This window comes from Hyperolius riggenbachi, chromosome 3, assembly GCF_040937935.1.
Source record: "Hyperolius riggenbachi isolate aHypRig1 chromosome 3, aHypRig1.pri, whole genome shotgun sequence".
In the NCBI taxonomy this organism is placed as follows: domain Eukaryota; kingdom Metazoa; phylum Chordata; class Amphibia; order Anura; family Hyperoliidae; genus Hyperolius; species Hyperolius riggenbachi.
Window position 1 is genome coordinate 203,596,255 of NC_090648.1, and position 21,401 is coordinate 203,617,655.

General features: G+C 42.6%; 1 protein-coding gene across 5 annotated transcripts in view; it reads right to left on the reverse strand.

Annotated features, from left to right (window-relative positions):
- The window catches only part of TRPM1 (transient receptor potential cation channel subfamily M member 1), a 299,961-nt gene that overhangs the window by 113,896 nt on the left and 164,664 nt on the right, over positions 1-21,401 (reverse strand). For all 5 annotated transcript variants that reach the window (XM_068275588.1, XM_068275587.1, XM_068275586.1 and 2 more), the window contains exons 3-7: positions 21,064-21,259; positions 7,957-8,170; positions 7,326-7,450; positions 5,840-6,011; positions 2,276-2,450 (exon numbers count right to left, since the gene is read on the reverse strand). In XM_068275588.1, the coding sequence (XP_068131689.1) occupies positions 2,276-2,450; positions 5,840-6,011; positions 7,326-7,450; positions 7,957-8,170; positions 21,064-21,259 (882 nt within the window). The remainder of the gene's footprint in view (positions 1-2,275; positions 2,451-5,839; positions 6,012-7,325; positions 7,451-7,956; positions 8,171-21,063; positions 21,260-21,401) is intronic.

Sequence of the window (21,401 nt, forward strand, 5' to 3'; positions counted from 1 at the left end):
TGTTGGTAATACACCATGTTTTTTTTGGCAGGTAGATGGCTCGATAGATAATATCCGACAGGTCTGATCTGATTTCAATAATTTTTCTGATCGATTTTCTCATAGAAGTGAATGGAAATCGATCGGAAAATCCTACTAAATCTATGTACTAGAAAGGTAACCTAAATTAATATATTTTGAATTGATACTTTAGGTAGTCATGAATGTTACATAGAAGTGGTAAGATTGCACAATCAAGTTTGTATCATTGATGGTTACCTTTATGGTGGTGGCCACTAATGATCCAATCTTTTTTGTCCAATCTTATCAAATCTATGTAGTAGAAGGGTAAACTGAGTGAATACATTGAATATATACTTTGGGCAGTGCCTTATATTACATAGAAATGGTAAGATTGGACAAAAATGATTAGATGATCAGTAGGCACCTTTAGTTGTACAAAGTCAGACTTTCAAATATATTAAAGAAGGAAGAGAGAAATATAAATATAACATTTTCTGTAACCAGGGCCGGCCCTAGACTTTTTGCCGCCTGAGGCAAATTTTGAAAAAATTGCCACCGCCGCCGCCCCCCCGGAGCTGGAGGGGTAGCTGGCAGGACGGGGCTATTGGGCCTAGCGGCGGGGAGAGGGTGTCGGACCCCCCTGCCCTCGCCTGGGTCCCCCGATCTGCGCTCCCCTCCAGCCTTAAATAGAAGCAGCCGCTATTTGTAAGAGGCATGGGCGGGGAGGACTCACCTCTTCCCAGCGTGCGCTCCACTAACGTCACTTCCTGCAGCGTTGCAGGAAGTGACGACAGTGGAGCGCATGCTGGAACGAGGAAGAGGTGAGTCCTCCCCGGCCGTGCCTCTTACGAGTAGCGGCTGCTTCTATTTAAGGCTGGAGGGGAGCGCAGATCGGGGGACCCAGGCGAGGGAGGGGGGGTCCGACCCCCCTCCCCGCCGCTAGGCCCAATACCCCCGTCCTGCCAGCTACCCCTCTAGCTCGGCGGCCGGCTCCCCGCACCCACGGACAGGCGGGTGCCGCCCCTGGAAATTTGCTGCCTGAGGCAAAAGTTTCACCCCGCCTCATGAGCGGGCCGGCCCTGTCTGTAACTTTCACCAAGTAATCCTAATTAGAATGTCAATGTTCTGTCTGTTCTATGCTTAGAAAGATGGAATCTCATCTATTGCCAAGGCTCATCATTTTTTTTCATTCTTTATTCTGTGCTAGGGTTTGGAGAGCATAAATAATCCTGCAAATGTGGGGCAGATTTATTAAACTTATGCAGAAAATGTTTGCAAACCAATCCAGGGGTCATAAAAGACTGTATTGAGGATTGTTACTACTTGTGAGTATTTTTTAAATAAATCTAGGAAAGCTCTTGCTGTGGGGGCACAGCTACCAGTTATTGCAAAGAAATTGTAGCCCTCTCAGTAAAGCTGATAACTAAAAGCAAGACAGATGTATACAAAACAAAATTAAAAGAGTACTCCGTTCAAAACGGATACAAAGCATTGGCTACACTTAACACCCCTAAATCCAGAAACTGTTTCACTATATCCATCACATTGATTATGGAAAATGTGAATGAAAATGTGTATGGTTTTCAGACACTTAGGCCCCTTTCACATGGCATGCTAAAGGTAGTAAATTCACTAGCGGTCAGCTGCTCCTGTGCACTGTCCAGGCACTTACTAGCGTTCTGCGCATGTGGTGAAGAGGTGGCCTCCTCATGGAGTCACATTTCAGTGGGGCTGTGGCCATGCTCAGATGTGACATGTCAAATTTTTTTCTCCCGGCAAGTAACGCCGCCGCTTGTCAAGCATTGACATGCAAGTGTTATAAACACTACCATTTTTAATTGCACAATGAATGGACCTCGCGTCCGGCAGGCAGGATGTTCAACTGCTCGCCTCGCGTGCAGTTCAGCCATCCATCTGAAAGAGGCCTTAAGATGTCACTGCAAATTTACAACTATCCTGAAAGTGATACCTGCTTTGGAGACACGGGCCCATATGCAGTTTATTTTTTCCCTGAGTTTTCACCTAGGTGATATTTTCATAACTTGTAAATAAAATGCATTTTAAATTACAAGAAAGCAAGAACATCGTTTTTCAACTACTTTTTGGTACTTTTTCAATTGCAAAATGCTGAAAAGTTATTTTAAATACAAGATGAAAAAGTATCTCCTAGGAGAAAACTAAAGAGAAAAAGTTAATTGCATATGGGCCACTATGTCATTTAAAATATTTATGAATCCAGGTCATATCAGACAGGTTGAGAAATAAATCCTACCCTGCTTCTTCTGAGTACTTGTGCGCAAAAGACAGGATGTCAGAGGCTCGTCCACTTCCGTCACACACTACTACGGGGATGGGGGGTTCTTCCCGTAAACATTCCAAAACAATAGAGATTACATTTGGGCCGCCCTCTACAATGAGCGCTACAACAGGCACTCCTTGGCCTAATCCTAGAATATAAACACAACAAATATATACACAAGCATTTAAAGTGCAACTCCAAGCAGCATGTAAATAGCATTGAGTTATCAATAATGATCTATGTAACCCCACTATGAATTGTTTAACAAAAACAAAGCCTCCAAATTCCTTACATTTCCCTCCACCTTCCTTCATTTTCATTTACTGACTTTCTGGGCTGAAACCTTTACATGGTCTACATATGTGAGCAGCAGTGGTATAGCAATAGGGGAATCAGAGAACCCCACTGCATCAGGACCCATGGCCTAGACCTGAGAAGCCCACATAGAGCCCTCCTCTAGACACTACATTAGCTCTTTACTGGTGTAGTAATGGCAAGGGTCAGCTTTTTATGTGTTTTGAATAACGGAATGATGGATGGAGTGAGAATGGGTTCCTCACCAGAAAACCTCCATCCAATAATGTCAGCATGACCTCTGACCTAAAGTCAGCTGGCCTAACTGTATGGGATTTGTGAACACGCACTCAGGTCATGATGGACATTATGGGAAGGAAGTTCACTGCTGGCGACCCCATGCCACGACAAATTCCATCTCTAATGGTAAACATTATCAAACATGTCTTTTTCTTCTGATTTTTCCTCTCTCACACCGTGGCTGTCCTTGAAAAGTCAGTTTGGTGCTCTGTATAATACAAGACAGTGCTGGGAAAGCAGTGTAAACTTTTGCTCTGGGGTCCACAGCTCTGTAGCTACACCACTGTATCTAAGCAACCATTTGTGACTGCAACCAAACTACCATAGTCATAGCAGAAGCTTCAGTTCCTGGGTGAATCATAGTGCATTTCATGGGTGTAGCATAGCTGGAGCTTGGGTGCCAACCCTAGAATAGTATGAGGTGAAAGCATAAATTATTCTCTTACATTTTTCTAACTTGGGACATGAACCCCTCCAAGATTGTGAAGAGAAACCAAGAAAATGTGATGAGATTGCACTCCCTCAACTAAATCAAAGTGGAATGAAGTCTCCATGGTGGAAGGCGGTGCTCTACAGGGCTAACAAATGGGAGGAAGATTAAATAAATGGCAGTGAAAGAAAAGTCTAGATATACAGATCCTGATGTTCACATGAAACATTCCAGCTCCGGCAACAAACTTTGAAGGTTTTGACTCTTTGTGCAAATGTACCATTTAGACAATGCTAGTCTTTGTTTTGTGTAAGGAAAAGTGGCAACACCTAACGATGGCAGTCCTCTCTTGCTAAAGGTTTCCTTTAAGACTAAATAGAAGCCATATAACATGTCATAGCATACATTTATTGCCTCAGTCATGATGGTGATGTGGATGCAGGAGATGACAGCTGAGCATCCCTTTGCTTTCCTTGCCTCACCATTATTCCCAGGCATAGGATGACAAAGGGAAACCCATGTGTCACATTCTAAGTGTCTGCCATGAAACAAATACACTTCCAGCAATTGGGAGGAAATGCTCTGCACCTGAAAGTTCACATTCTGGAAAATGATGATGGGCATGACGATGAGTAATAGTAATAATAATAATAATAATAATAATAATAACACATCCAAATTATATATTATGACATTGCTGAATGCAATCATTTTCAACTGACCTGTTCATTAAATTATTTCTAATAGTATTCATATACTTACTGTACAGTACATGCATTTCACATTGCATGGCTTGTAGCTACATTTATCCCCAATATATTAAAATGGCATGTATTATACAATAAGTGGATGACACATCAGTTGCATGTAGGTCAGCTTTACCAATCTTCAAAGCATAGGTGGTCCCTTACTTACAAACAGGCTCCATTGTGGAAGGTTGTTTGTAAGTCGAGTCATGTATAGTGTTGACTGTAATTGGATAGTTTTGCTTTTGTGAATTTACATGTAATTTTCACAATCATAATTACGATTTTACAATTAATCTTGATTTCCCAAAATTTTTGCAAGCTATGAAAAATGATGATCATGGAGTTCCCTTATGTATTTTCAACATATTTTTGTATAAATTAGTATTTGTGCGAATATTTATGGGCATGCAGTTAAATGCCAAGACAATATACTCAGTACCGTGTTGCTGAAGATGCTGGTGCTATATAAATACTAAAGAATAATAATAAATGGTAAAATTATTTTTCACCAAATGCACTGAAGTTAATGAGCATAAGAAAACACATTTTCACATAAATGAATATTTAGCAAAATTACAAATCAATTCTAATTATGAACACATACAAAATTAATTTTGCAATAGTTTGAAATTTCACAATATGATTGAGAGCTTTGCTGCAAAATTCTACTATGCAAAATTCAAGCTCATCACTAGTATTATACAAAATAATATGTATGGATAACTGTTTTACTTTTGGATAATTATGGATTTGGATATACAATATAAACAATGCTTGATGGATGTTTTCAATATGCTTTAAAACAACTTAAAGCAGTTTAAAAAAATAGTGTAACATCTAATAACGAAAATATGCAATAACCAGTGGCGTACCTACGGAGGTACAGCCTGGGCGGGACGCTCCAGGTTACAGTAAAAGAAGAGGCCAATTGCATTGCTAAGGGCATGAAGTGTCAACCATCACTGTGCCCCAAATCACATGGCAACTGACATCGCTCACTAAAGCTCTGCTACACAGCTGCAGTCTGCCCTAGTGACAGGGTGCGTTTCCTTGAGTTGTCAGTGGTCTCTTTAGGCATGCATTTCATATGTGGGGGGTAATGTATGATGCATTCACATGTCGGAGGTAACGTTTGCTGCTTTTCATATGTCGGAGGTAACTTTTGCTTCTTTTCATAACTGGTGCCATCTTTGCTGCATTTCATATGTTACCTATTATGTTTGCTGCATTTCATTTGTGTGGGGTAATGTTTGATGCAATTCATATGTCGGAGGTAACGTTTGCTGAATTTTATATGTGTGGGGTAACATTTGCTGCATTTTATATGTCAGAGGTAACATTCGCTGCATTTTTTATGTAATGTAAGGACTACTATAATTATTATTTGATAGCCCTTCTAAAATTTCTTCAACCATTTATGGTTCAGAGAAGCGATTTCTCCACAGTTGTAGAAACACATGGGGATATGTGTAAGAGCATTTATGCCGTGTTCTTGGAGTAAGGCACTGGTATAACAAGTGTCCATAAAATGTTATTTTAATATGAAAAGACTGACACATTATTATTTTAGTGTTTTGAAATATGGTACTTTGCCTCCTTTTTTTCTTGGTGATGAACATAACAAGCTAAAAGCTATAGGAGAGTTTAAAAAATAAATCTGATTGCACATCCTCTAACATTATACAGTCTACAAGTTAAAAAACAACAACAAAAAGCAACAACAAAAGAAGAATATATTTTGTGGAGCATTTTGGTTTGACTTACTAGTATTAATTTTCTGAAGGGATATATGCTTCTCTAGCTGTCGTCGTAGCTTGACCTCTGCTCCATATTTTCCTAGTGTTCCATTGTCGGCCAAGATGAAGTGTGTGTGAGTGTTGTTCAGTACAGACAGCTTGCTTAGGGGATTAGACATAGTCTGATAGGGTTTAGTTACCTGTTGGTTAAATCAACATTAATAGTTATGGATCTGTAATACATAGAATTAAACATGCGAACCAGTACCCTGGATCATCTAATGGACTGTTTGTAATCTTCTGTAAGCACCTTATTGCACATTTTAAATATTTATGACTGATGATTGTGAAATGTGAATAGCCTGTTTGCTGAGTGCGCTTCTTATAGGGCTGCAGACATATAACTAGGATTGGGGTTCTCTTTGTTCCTATAGTCTTCCGATATTCACACATTAAAAAAGATTTAGTACTGTATGTGATACAATTTTCATTTCCTCTAACTGTCATTACCAGGTTAGCTTATGGGAGTCTCTATAACTTTGCTAGATCCCAAGAATCAATACTAATTTTGCAGTAGCAATAGGGGATGCAGAGGTACTGCATCGGGGCCCTTAGACCAGAGGGGCCCACTTGGGGATCTCCTTCAACTGAAGTCTGAGCTTTTAACTGGTGCTATGCTGGTACTGATCACCTCTATATGTGCTTTGAATAGTGGCCTATTTTTAACATTGAGTCTCAGACAACCAGAAAGCACACTTATCCAGCATCAGCAGATACCCATCGGTGCTGGATAGCCAAAACTCTACTGCATTCAATTTAAAAATACATGCTCTCTTTAAACTGTTGTAGCCCAAAACAGCGATTACAGATATTTCAGAATCCAGCCAAATAGCATGTTCTGTCCTATGGAGAGGAGAGGTGTGTAGGGTAAGGGAGCAGCACCCTGCTGTGGGGAGCTGCAATGGAAGTTCCTACAACAACAGCCTAGCAGCCAGTTTTTAGTGATCTAACATGATTGATTACTAATGATCAAGAAAATCTGATGTGTGCACATAAAGTCACTGCATGAGACTGCTTGATCTAACAACACAGAAGTATAGTCTACTGGACGCTTTATTGGGCTCTGCATAGTACCACATGGGTCTGGACGGGCACCATTAAAAATATTTTAAGACATTTCAAGCAGAGAAAAGGAAAAACATTTAGAACAAATAGAAAATGAAACCGCTTTGCAAATCTTGAGGAGCATGCAAATAATAATAAACTTTACTAACTGCTGTCAGTGCATACAAACATAGTCGACTAATTAAAAAAAGAACAAAAAAGAGTGCAAATTGTAAATGAAAAACAGTGGCTGCAATAGGGAAACAGGAGGAATGTGCAAAAAATTACAGCACAAGACTCTTCAATGCTTAAACTAACATGGTCCTGCACAGCTTAACATAAGTACACTCATTAAGATATTTCTAATTATCGGTCATGTATGATATTTGTATAAATATTAAACATCTTACATCTTTTCCTATGAGGTCTTCTTTGTTTTCTACTATACCCCAAGGGGCAATTCCTATGGCACATATTCTTCCTCTGGACTTGGAAGAGTGATCTTTCAGTGCATCACCCACATGGCGAATAACACCTACAACAAGCAGTGTAAAGTGCAGTGTAAATAATGCTGTGATGTAAGACAAAATAGTAAGTCAACACATAAAGGCCTTGAGTCACAAAAGAGTGCTAACTGTTAGCACGGTCGTTTTCGCGCGAATTTTCGTGTTTGCGCGCGACCGCGAATTTTACGCGCGCAATTAAACGGTTTGATGAGCAAATGCGAATTTTCGCATGGAATCGTTATCGTTTTTTTGTGCGAAAATTTGCGTTTGTGCGCGAAAACGATAACGATTTCACACGAAAATTCGCGTTTGTACGTGAAACCATTTAATTGCGTGTGAAAATTCTCAATCGCACGCAAACGCGAAAATTTGTGCGATAACGGCTGTGCTAACAGCACTCTTGTGAATCAAGCCCAAAGTGTCATGTGCAACTATAAACCTAAAACAACAAAACATTCTTAAAAATGTTCTACCCTTGTTGAAACAAAAGAATAACGTAAACATTTACAAAAAGGAACACGGACAGATATCTCACCTGTGCTGACTCCTCCAGTGAATATCCAGGCCCCGGTGGTCATAGCAGCTTTGATCAGACCTTTACCAAACACTTGTTTCAGCTTAGGCTGCATCTCAAAATTTTGGAGCCCACCGTGCACAGAGATTAATAGCTTAGGGAGTTCCAGCTGCCACTCCTTTACCATAAGGTGAAGTAAAGAATCAGGTTTTGTATCATATGACACACGGATGTACTGAAAAATAATAATCAGGTCACTCATTAATCTCTGTAAAGCACAAAACAAGAAGAGTATCTTTTTGTATGTGAATATCTGACCCAAATGCAGCATGAGGAAATAGATATCTTTAAAAAAATGATAAGGATGTTTTATAAATGAGGTGATAAGTCCGAAGTAGGTTAGCATACCCTTTTGTAAGAAGTTGCTTTTATTCCAACACTGCTAACCTACTTTGGACTTACGTGTATTGTGAAATGGTAGTTTGGCTTACTACCCAGTTATGCACCGAACGGACCCTATGTGACGGTGTGCGACTCAGTACCCTCCTGTGTTATACAATGAAGTGAACATATATTTTCTGTGAAGGTTATGCTACCTCTTCTTCCAACAGGCATCCAACAGGCATAATACTCTCGTAATATGCAGCATAACAAGCATCTTAAAGGAAATTACCGTTTGCTGCTCCTGTAGGAATGGTAGGGAACGGGGTCACTGTATTGGAGTTAATCAGTGAATATGTAATGTTACTATCACAATGCAGGCTTTGTCATTTTCAGGGGAACCCATATCTTTAGCAGTTTCATATTTAGAGCATGTACATATACAAAAAATGATAAAAGTTATCTAATATCTGCCACAAAGACAAACTGAATAAGCCATTTAAACCATAATTAGCTGCTGCTGCTCTGTGTGCAAAATGTTTGAAGTGTTGCATGTGGAATCTGACCATAGTGAGAAGGAAATCAAATTCATGTGTCTGTAAGTCCACCCAGCAAATCTGCGGTATTATGAAAGGAAATGTCCCAGGAAGGAGAAAAAAGCAGGGATCAGGAAACAACAATGGGGAGCCTGTCCTGGTGTAATGTGCTCCAAATAGGAATATCTCATATGGTTTGAGATGGGCAAGGTCACCTTTTTTAGAGTCCCTGCAGTTGCAGGAACCTTGGGTATCTCTTAACATTGACAGGGTTACATCCAGGATGTTTGGAAAATAGGATTACCAATATTCTACTATTGGATATACAAATGCCTAACACTATCCCCCATTGTCTACTTTCTTAATGCTAACCTCTGTCCTGAAGTATAGTCTTACCATAACTCCCAACACTAACTTCCTCACCTTGACTATTTCTCACACTAACCCCCCTCCCAAAGCAAATTCTTACTCTAATGCCACTAACTTCCTCACCCTAACACCTTACAATAACTTCCTCACCCTGACACCTAACAATAACTTTATCACCCTAACATCTAACAATAACTTCCTCACCCTAACATCTAACAATAACTTCCTCACCCTAACACCTTACAATAACTTCCTCACCCTAACACCTAACAATAACTTCCTCACCCTGACTTTTTCCCCTATCCCCCCCATCTCCCCTACCCTATCCCCTAACATTACACTGTACAACAGCAATTACCTGCTGTACAGTAGCCGATTGGCTATACAATATCTGATTGAAATAGCTGGCAGTTTGATTGTAAAATAGACGAATGCCAGCAGTCTTTGAAGTGCATATTCCACCATTATTAACCTAGGTAATGCCACTGAAGTTCTTTTTTTTTTTTTGCATACACGCATGAGACAATCATGTAACAAGATCTCAGTGCAAAACCTCCGGCCTAAAATGGTTTTCATAGAAACGGATACAGACGCGTCAAAACCTTGTGGTAAAGGGTGCAGACAAAGGGTCACATTTTGTAGTGCTACTGAGGGACATGTATGTTAGGGAAGCACTCTGCTAGTTGCAAGATACTTCCGCTAATGCTCAGCTGGAACACAACCCAAACATTACAAAGCGAGCCAGATTACAGTGACTGCTTAGAGAAGAACTTAAGGGTGGCTTTTTAAGTAGGAAATTAGAAGAAAGTACTGTATGAATTTCCCATACCCATGGTAAACCATTTGGTACAATTTATTGACGGCACGTGCAAAATGTCTAAAAAATCCCCAAATGTGTTCAAGGTGGGTTTACTCTGTGAACCACTATCCAGGTTTCCGGATCATGTTTAATGATGTAATTTAATGAGTATTTGATGCTAAGTGAATGGTACAGTGAACATGCTACAGTAAAAGATTACCTGGAAGGCTGGCTATTCATTTGCAACAAGTGGTTTGCTCTTTGCCAAAACACTTTCCCGTTTGGTATTGCAATGGGGATGTCATTAGCATTGGCTTATTCAATTTTAACATGAATATATCTAGGGCATGAATAATCTCTATCATGATGCAACTGTATATTGATGATGCATTGGGGACTTCATTTTGCTGGCTTGGTCTGGATCTTGTATAACATTTTATGCAAAAGCATAATGCGCATTATGTAAGCAACACACACATTGTTTGTATGACGCAAGTTGCGCACACTATGTCACGTGGTACATGCAGTAGTTTGTTTAATGCTCTGTAACATTTATTAGTATTAATGATGTATGAATACACCCTTTTGTCACCTACAGAAGCTGATATGTGGTTTATTACATTTTCTTCCTATACTGGTGATTTTATGTTGGGAAAATGGTACAGTCTATGGAAAACTGGTTTAGCAATATATGAGGTCTATCAGAATAGAAATGGGAGCATCCTGGTTAAAGAAATGTGGTATAAATGATGACACAACCTGCCTCACATCTTGTGGTTTACAAGTTGTGGAACTCAATGAAACAGGAACACTGAGGCATGCCTGGTTATCTAAATCATTTTCAGTGGGTGATACAGCTCTGAATGGTAGAAATGACTAAAGTTCTCGTTCAGGTCGAGAGTATAAGAATACCCTGGTCCTTTTTGAAGTGTAACACAGAAATTAGAGATGAACAGTGAGTGGCACCTACACCTGGCAGCACTATAGAAGATTTTACACAGGATATGTGCATCCAATTTGTTTGAGGAGGTAGCCCAGAGTAGAAAATGGCTGTAAACTTTAGGTCAGTGTGGATATTAACCTTATGGAGCAATGACATACAGCTATGTTATAAGTTAAAAGTGAGTGGGAGATCTGTATCTTCTCTTGGACAGTGCCTTTAATGCTGAATACACACGGTGCGTCCGCGCACTCGATTTCCCGCTCGATTCCCGTCGATTCGTTTATTTCCAACATGTCCGATTTGGATTTCGATGGATTGTTAGGTCGATTCGCATGCAAAGTATGCCAAATCGACCTAACGATCCATCATAATACAAATCGGACATGTTGGAAATAAACAAATCGATGGGAATCGAGCGGGAAATCGAGTGCGCGAACGCACCGTGTGTATCCAGCATAAAAACAACTAATGGTTGGTGCACACCATGCAATTTTTACTTCAGATTCTGCATCCAATTGAGAAAAAGATTGGATTGCGCAAAAAAAGTACAGCCTACTGATTGCCAGCGACCAATTGCAGTTGGAAATCAATCTCTTTCTTGATCAGAAGCAGATCAGACTGGCTGGAAATTATTGTCCGTTTCACTAGCCATATTGATCAAAATACCGGCTATTGTGTGTAGGGATGCTAATTTGGAAATCGGAATTTCGATCAGAATACGGAAAACAGAAATTGAAATTCTGCAGAAATCCGATTTAGCGCAACTCAGTGATTTTAACCCAATCACAGAACTCGGAAGCATTGGGCCAATCAGAGAATGCAGAATTTTTAACAAAAATCGTATTACCGTGGTAATATTGGACCAATCACGATTCTGTATTTTCGATATTTTTTTTGTCATTTTTTGCCTTCTCTGGTGCAAACAAATGACAAATAAAACATACTTCGGAAATTGGAAAATTTTAAATCAGAAAAATGGGAAATCGGGAAAATGAAAATCGGAGAACCGGAAAATTGGAAATTAGCATTGGCGGAAATTTGAATTTCTGCGGAATCGTAAATGGGCATTTCCGATTCCGCAGAATACCTAGTTATGTGTGCATGTTTTTTAAATCCCTGTCCAATCAGAAAAATGATAAGAAATCAGATTGAAATATAAAAAAAATCGCATATTGGTGCATGCTAGCTTCCTATTATAGCCGATCAATGTCAGACCTGAATATCAATCTAATCAATTGATGTGAAGTAAAAATTGCATGGTGAGCACACCCAGCTTAATAATAAGTACCAGCCCCCTATGTCTGTACCTTCATGTTCCCATTATCAGCCGCAAAGCCTAGAATTACATTAAAAGTTGTAAAGTCTTGGGTGAGCAAATACAAGCATTTTCTCAAATCAAAAATACTGACATTTTCCCAAACATTTTTTGAAATACAAACATTTTCACAAAAATCAACTAATATTTGCAAAAATTTGAATTTTCTTAGAAAAGCATGGATGGCAATGTGGACGTGAGAGAACCCATTTACGCATAGTTAAAAAGTCAATTAGTAAACAATGATTAGTACTTTTCTAGGTTTTTAAAATAACCGTCTGTGTTGCTTATCAGTACCTAATGAGGGTCAGATCTGAATTTGTAATATTGGGAATACACAATTAGATTTTTCAGCAGATTTACTGTCTGATCAATTTTCCAATTGAATTCCATTCACTTCTATGAGAAATTGATCAGAAAAACGATAGAAAATCAGATCGGACTTGTCTGAAATTATCTATCGAACCATTTATCTGCCAAAAAAATGTCATAGTGTATTCCCAGCATTAGACAAAATAAAGATTCTGATTGAATGCAATGGGAAACAGACACATAAACCCTATGTCCCTATAAACACTCAGGCCCGTATGCAATTCACTTTTTCTCCCGAGTTTTCTCTTAGGAGATAATTTTTCATCTTCTATTTAGAATAACTTTTCAGCACTTTGCGACTGAAAAAGTACCAACAATTTTAGGTGAAAAAGCACTATCAAAACTATTTTAAGTATTTTATTGTTTGCTAATGATTTAAAAAGGCATTTTATTGACAATTTAGAAAATATCACTTTGGAGAAAACTTAGTAGAAAAAGTTAATTGCATATGGGCCTCAGGGTCCAATCCAATTCACTTTTTCTCCTAAGTTTTCTCCTAGGTGATATTTTTACATCTTATCAATAAAATGCATTTTAAGCCACCAGAAAAAAAGAAAATACTCACTGCCTTTTTGGTACTTTCTCAATTGCAGTGTGCTGAAAAGTTATTTTAACCACTTGAGGACCTAGGGCTTTACCCCCCTTAACCTTCCTGGCGGTAAGCCCGAACTGAGTTCGGGCTATGCCGCCGGAAGGCACCGCTCAGGCCCCGCTGGGCCGATTTGCATAATTTTTTTTTTTGCTGCACGCAGCTAGCACTTTGCTAGCTGCGTGCAGTGCCCGATCGCCGCCGCTACCCGCCGATCCGCCGCAATTGCTCTCGCCGCAGCCGCCCCCCCCCCCCCCCCAGACCCCGTGCGCTGCCTGGCCAATCAGTGCCAGGCAGCGCTATGGGTCAGATCGGAGTCCCCTCTGACGTCACGACGTCGATGACGTCGGTGACGTCATCCCGCCCGTCGCCATGGCGACGGGGGAAGCCCTCCAGGAGATCCCGTTCTTTCAACGGGATCTCCGGATCTCCGATCGCCGGCGGCGATCGGAGGGGCTGGGGGGATGCCGCTGAGCAGCGGCTATCATGTAGCGAGACTTTGTCTCGCTACATGAAAAAAAAAAAAAAAAATTTAAAAAAAAAGATTTGCTGCCCCCTGGCGATTTTTTTGCAAACCGCCAGGAGGGTTAAGGACCGGCCACTTTTTTTCCATTCAGACCACTGCAGCTTTCACGGTTTATTGCTCGCTCATACAACCTACCACCTAAATGAATTTTGGCTCCTTTTCTTGTCACTAATAAAGCTTTCTTTTGGTGCTATTTGAGTGCTCCTGCGATTTTTACTTTTTATTATATTCAGCAAAAAAGACATGAATTTTGGCAAAAAAATGATTTTTTTAACTTTCTGTGCTGACAGTTTTCAAATAAAGTAAAATTTCTGTATACATGCAGCGCGAAAAATGTGGACAAACATGTTTTGGATAAAAAAAAACCCATTCAGCGTATATTTATTGGTTTGGGTAAAAGTTATAGCGTTTACAAACTATGGTGCAAAAAGTGAATTTTCCCATTTTCAAGCATCTATGACTTTTCTGACCCCATGTCATGTTTCATGAGGGGCTAGAATTCCAGGATAGTATAAATACCCCCCAAATTACCCCATTTTGGAAAGAAGACATCCCAAAGTATTCACTGAGAGGCATAGTGAGTTCATAGAAGATATTATTTTTTGTCACAAGTAAGCGGAAAATGACACTTTGTGAGAAAAAAAAAAAAAAAAAAAAAAGTTTCCATTTCTTCTAACTTGCGACAAAAAAAAATGAAATCTGCCACGGACTCACCATGCCCCTCTCTGAATACCTTGAAGGGTCTACTTTCCAAAATGGGGTCATTTGTGGGGTGTGTTTACTGTCCTGACATTTTGGGGGGTGCTAAATTGTAAGCACCCCTGTAAAGCCTAAAGGTGCTAATTGGACTTTGGGCCCCTTAGCGCAGTTAGGCTGCAAAAAAGTGCCACACATGTGGTATTGCCGTACTCAGGAGAAGTAGTATAATGTGTTTTGGGGTGTATTTTTACACATACCCATGCTGGGTGGGAGAAATATCTCTGTAAATGACAATTTTTTAATTTTTTTTACACACAATTGTCCATTTACAGAGTTATTTCTCCCACCCAGCATGGGTATGTGTAAAAATACACCCCAAAACACATTGTACTACTTCTCCCGAGTACAGCGATACCACATGTGTGTCACTTTTTTGCACCCTAACTGCCCAAAGTCCAATGAGCACCTTTAGGCTTTCACAGGTCATTTTGCGGAATTTGATTTCCAGACTACTCCTCACGGTTTAGGGCCCCTAAAATGCCAGGGCAGTATAGGAACCCCACAAATGACCCCATTTTAGAAAGAAGACACCCCAAGGTATTCCGTTAGTAGCATAGCGAGTTCATAGAAGATTTTATTTTTTGTCAAAAGTTAGCGGAAAATTGATTTTTATAGTTTTTTTCACAAAGTGTCATTTTCCACTAACTTTTGACAAAAAATAAAATCTTCTATGAACTCGCTATGCTACTAACGGAATACCTTGGGGTGTCTTCTTTCTAAAATGGGGTCATTTGTGGGGTTCCTATACTGCCCTGGCATTTTAGGGGCCCTAAACCGTGAGGAGTAGTCTGGAAATCAAATTCCGCAAAATGACCTGTGAAAGCCTAAAGGTGCTCATTGGACTTTGGGCCCTTTAGCGCAGTTAGGCTGCAAAAAAGTGCCACACATGTGGTATCGCCGTACTCGGGAGAAGTAGTACAATGTGTTTTGGGGTGTATTTTTACACATACCTATGCTGGGTGGGAGAAATACCTCTGTAAATGACAATCTTTTGATTTTTTTACACACAATTGTCCATTTACAGAGATATTTCTCCCACCCAGCATGGGTATGTGTAAAAATTCACCCCAAAACACATTGTACTACTTCTCCCGAGTATGGTGATACCACATGTGTGGCACTTTTTTGCACCCTAACTGCGCTAAAGGGCCCAAAGTCCAATGAGCACCTTTAGGCTTTCACAGGTCATTTTGCGGAATTTGATTTCCAGACTACTCCTCACGGTTTAGGGCCCCTAAAATGCCAGGGCAGTATAGGAACCCCACAAATGACCCCATTTTAGAAAGAAGACACCCCAAGGTATTCCGTTAGTAGCATAGCGAGTTCATAGAAGATTTTATTTTTTGTCAAAAGTTAGTGGAAAATGACACTTTGTGAAAAAAACTATAAAAATCAATTTTCCGCTAACTTTTGACAAAAAATAAAATCTTCTATGAACTCGCTATGCTACTAACGGAATACCTTGGGGTGTCTTCTTTCTAAAATGGGGTCATTTGTGGGGTTCCTATACTGCCCTGGCATTTTAGGGGCCCTAAGCCGTGAGGAGGAGTCTGGAAATCAAATTCCGCAAAATGACCTGTGAAAGCCTAAAGGTGCTCATTGGACTTTGGGCCCTTTAGCGCAGTTAGGGTGCAAAAAAGTGCCACACATGTGGTATCGCCGTACTCGGGAGAAGTAGTACAATGTGTTTTGGGGTGTATTTTTACACATACCCATGCTGGGTGGGAGAAATAACTCTGTAAATGGACAATTGTGTGTAAAAAAATCAAAAGATTGTCATTTACAGAGGTATTTCTCCCACCCAGCATGGGTATGTGTAAAAATACACCCCAAAACACATTGTACTACTTCTCCCGAGTACGGGGATACCACATGTGTGGCACTTTTTTGCACCCTAACTGCTCTAAGGGGCCCAGAGTCCAATGAGTACCTTTAGGCTTTACAGGGGTGCTCACAATTTAGCACCCCGCCCACTTGCCAGGACAGTTAACAAACCCCACAAATGACCCCATTTTGGAAAGAATACACAACAAGGTATTCCATGAGGGTCATGGTGAGGTCATTGAAAATTTTATTTTTTGTCACAAGTAAACGGAAAATGACACTTTGTTAAAAAAAAAATAAAAAAAAAATTCTGCTAACTTGTGACAAAAACTAAAATATTTTATGAACTCACCGTGCACCTCACATAATACTTTAGGGTGTCCTCTTTCCAAAATGGGGTCATTTGTGGAGTCTGTCCTGGCATTTTAGGGTCTCTGCAATCATTATATGTATGGCCAGTATTAGGAGTTTCTGCTATACTCCTTATATTGGGTATACAAGTAATGCACTCTGGGCTGAAAGGAAAAATGAACGGCAAACATACCTTGCTCCACATCAATGGCAGTGATAACCTCAGGAGAGAGACACCCCGTGCCACCCTGCACTCAGGGTGAGCCACCAACTTATGTGACTGGGCCTCAGAACTTTAGTATACAGCATTATGCCTGTAGGATACAGCAATATGCCTGCCAATAGAGATGACTCTGTGTGGCATTAAAGCATCATCATAGGCCCAAATCACATATAAACCGGGGGTGTCCACACTCAAGGGAAATTCAAACATGCCGTCTTATATCGCCAACCCAGGACAGATCAGCAATATCAAGCATGGAAACCGATCCTTCTTCCCACTTTTATGCTTACCCGTTTTTTTGGTTTTCAAGCTCACCTCTCCTCCATCTGGGACATTGTGCGAAAGACCAGCGAGTGTGTGCCTACTCCTGTGTCTGGAGTTCCCTAGGTTCTAATAGTGTACCTGCTCGTGGTACCTCTCAAAACACTGCCCTACGCATAGGCCAGGCTGGTCAGGACAGCGGGGACAATAATAAACGGTGTCACTCCTTGTTCCAGCCCTGCTGCAGACACGGCAACGTTTTCTTCGGATGCGCTGACCTGGGGCACACGGAAGCTGATAGGCGTAATGCCTTCCATGCAGTCGGCTAGTTGCATCTGGGGGGGGGGGCCCTGGCACCACCTGGATACAGGATGTCCAGAATGATCTGTTCCTGAAATTGGAGGAAAGATCCAGTTCTCCCAGCCTTACTGTAGAGAACAAAGCTGTTGTAAACCGCCAATTGAATCAGATAAAAAGACACTTTCTTATACCAGCGTCTTGTTTTCCGGGTAACTAAATAGGGCGCTAACCTCTGGTCATTGAAGTCCACCCCTCCCATGTTGACATTATATTCGTGGACGACAAGGGGCTTTTCAATGACCGCAGTTGCCCGTTGAATTTGGACTGTCGTGTCTGTGTGAATGGTGGACAGAAAGTAAACGTCCCTCTTGTCCCTCCATTTCACCGCGAGCAGGTCTTCAGTACGCAAGGCGGCCCTCTGCCCCCGTTCAAGTCTGGTGGTAACGAGCCGTTGGGGGAAGCCCTGGCGACTAGGCCGCGCAGTGCCACAGCATCGGATTCCTTCTAACTTTAAGTGCTGAAAGAGGGCCACACTTGTGTAATAATTGTCCACAAAAAGATGGTACCCCTTCTGGAACAAGGGTGACACCAAGTCCCACACAACCTTTCCACTGCTCCCCAGGTAGTCAGGGCATCCGACCGGCTCCAATTTTGAGTCTTTTCCCTCATAGACCCTAAAACGACATGTATAGCCTGTGGCCCTTTCACAGAGCTTATACAGTTTCACCCCATACCGGGCGCGCTTGCTTGGGATGTACTGTTTGATGCCAAGGCGCCCGGTAAAGCGTAAGAGGGACTCGTCTACGCAGATGTTCTGTTCAGGGATATAAGCATCTGCAAATGTTGAGGACAGGTGGTCTATGAGGGGCCGAATTTTGTGGAGCCGGTCATAAGCAGGGTCTCCCCTTTGATGACAGGTTTTGTCGTCGTTGAAGTGCAGGAATCGCAGGATGGACTCAAATCGTGTCCTGGACATGGCAGCAGGGTACAAGGGAACATGATGTACTGGGTTCGTAGACCAATACGCCCGCAATACATTTTGTTTCATTAGTCCCAAGTGAAGGATAAGGGCCAAAAAGATTTTAATGTCGGAAACTTGGACTGGTTTCCACCCGAAAGGCTGGGCATACATGCTCTCCGGGTGCTCGGTGATGAATTGTGTGGCTTTACGATTGGTCTCAACCACAATTAAGTCCAGGAGAACCTGGGTGATGAACAGCTGCAAAAAGTCTAGGGCCGTTCCTAGATGAGCTGTCGCCACCTGGACTCCAGACTGGGCGGTGAAAGGGGGCACTACGGGTGCGGCGGAATCAGGGGATTGCCAATCTGGGCGTGCCAGCACCTCTGGGAGTCTATGGGTACTACGGGCCCGTCTTCTTCTTGGTGGCTGCGACGGGGGTACTACTGCACTTGCCACCGTACCAGTTTCCACTTCCATGCTGACGCTCACCACTTCGCCAGGGTCTACGGAAGCACTGGCACTAAGTCCAGGAGATGCTGCGCTGCTGGTGCCTGCCTCACCAAGAAAACTATCAACAGCGCTAGCACCACCCTGCTGCCCTTGAGGCAGATCCTGCGCCACCTGCGGTCTAACGACTTGGGGTCTGGTACGCCTGGCTCTAGCCGGGACCATAGCCTCGTCATCAGTATCGGTCAGGGAACCACTGCTTTCTACAGGTTCAAATTCGGACCCGGAAGATTCGACGGATGATTCTTCCCAAAAGAACTCATCCGACTGGTCCATGTACCTGTATACCTCGTCATCGGAAAGCCCCCTTCTTGCCATTTTGGATTGCTAAATTTATGGGGTTTTCCTCCGAGACTACCCAGAAAAAAAGAGCACCTACCTAGCAAAAAGGGAGTATTTGAGAGGTATTGGGGTTGGTGGGAAGTGGGGTCTCAGAGGCAATCAAACAATCACGGGACAATCAAATACAATTACAGCACAATCGACTCCAATCACAGCCCAATCAAATCTGATGCACTCGGAAGGTGATGGGGGGAGGGTGGGATTGGGTGTGGCGGGAAGTGGGGTCTCAGGCAATCAAACAATCACGGGGCAATCGAAGTCGATCACGGGACAATCAAATACAATTACAGCACAATCGACTCCAATCACAGCACAAGCAAATCTGATGCACTCGGAAGGTGATGGGGGGAGGGTGGGATTGGGTGTGGCGGGAAGTGGGGTCTCAGGCAATCAAACAATCACGGGGCAATCGAAGTCGATCACGGGACAATCAAATACAATTACAGCACAATCGACTCCAATCACAGCACAAGCAAATCTGATGCACTCGGAAGGTGGTGGTTGGAGGTGGTGGGGGGGAGGGTGGGGTTGGGTGTGGTGGGGGGGGAGGGTGGGGTTGGGTGTGGCGGGAAGTGGGGTCTCAGGCAATCAAACAATCACGGGGCAATCGAAGCCGATCACGGGACAATCAAATACAATTACAGCACAATTGAATACAAGCGCAGCACAATCGAATACAAGCGCAGCACAGTCAAATACAATGCACTTGGACGGTGATTAGGGGGGGGGGGGGGTCTGAGGGCGATTTGAGGGGGTGGGGGGTTGATCAGGAGCCTGCACGGGGCAGACTGAGTCCTGATCTGATGAGAGGCAGACACAGGGGGTTACTGATCAAAGATCAGTTAGTGATTGCTGGGGAGGACAGATGTAAACAAAGAGCAGGGGATGTAATCAGAAGGGGGGTATGAGGGCAATCGAGGGCCTGGGCAGGTGATCGGTTACCCCCGCGGGGCAGTTAGGGTCTGCTCTGATGGGTGGGGGTGCTGAGGGCTGATGGACAGGTGATAGACAGGTGATCAGAGGGGGATCAGAGGGGGATCAGAGGGTAATGTAGCTGTATACAGATGTATACAGTATACAGGGGGGTAGTCTGGGATGGGGTGTGGGGGTGATCTAAAGGTAGGGGGGGGGATCAGGGGTGACTAGGAGGCAGTTAGGGACCTAACGCAGGGGATAGCGTCAAAGGTTAGTGGCAGGTGGGGGGGTGGGGGTTTTATATGGGTGCAAGGGTGCTGGGCAGGGGTCTGCTGGGGTGATCAGGGGGGGTATGAAGGCTGGGGTGGGAGATCAGGGGGGCTGTAGGTAAAAAAAACAAGTGTGTGTGTAATACTCACAAGTGCTTCCTCCTCGCTGGTGGTCTCTGCAACAATGAGACCACGAGGCGAGGAGGAAGCACGTATAAGGCACTTTGTTTACCTAACAAAGTGCCTTATACGCATTGATTGGCCCATTGTGCGGATTCCTCCGCTCGCCGGCTCTGCTAAGTGGCCGGCGAGCGGAGACAAATTGCCAGTGTAACGATCCCGGGCGGAGGATCGCGTCACGGATGACGCGATCGCTCCGCCCATGCCCTTTAATGGACTGCCGCCTCTGTGGGTGAGGCCGTCCTGAAGGGCTCCACTTCCCCGCCGCCCCTGTGTAGTGGGCGGTCGGGAAGTGGTTAAACAGAGCTGGAAAATGATCTCCTAGGAGAAAACTTAGGAGAAAAAGTGAATTGGATTGGCCCACAGACCCCTCCAGCACAGTAGTTCTGCTTGGAGAATTGCTTACCATGGCTTTGTTGGAGTGTCCTCCCCCCTGAAACTCTAAGATCCCATAAGCATCTGTGGGAGACAGCTGAGTATGTTTACTGATAGACCACTTCTCAGGCACAGCTTCCAATTGCTTGTTGTCCTCCCCATTCTTATTAGCTGTAGCATTTTGAGGAACTGGGATATGCTGAATAATGGGCTGACCACAGTAACATCTGAAAGCAGCACAACAACATGACATTAGCATAAAATCACATGTAAATTACACATTTGTGTTTTCATATAACAGTCAGGGGACAGCTGACACTCAAGTGATAGTTAAAGAAGAACTGTTGTGAAAATAACATAATGAATACA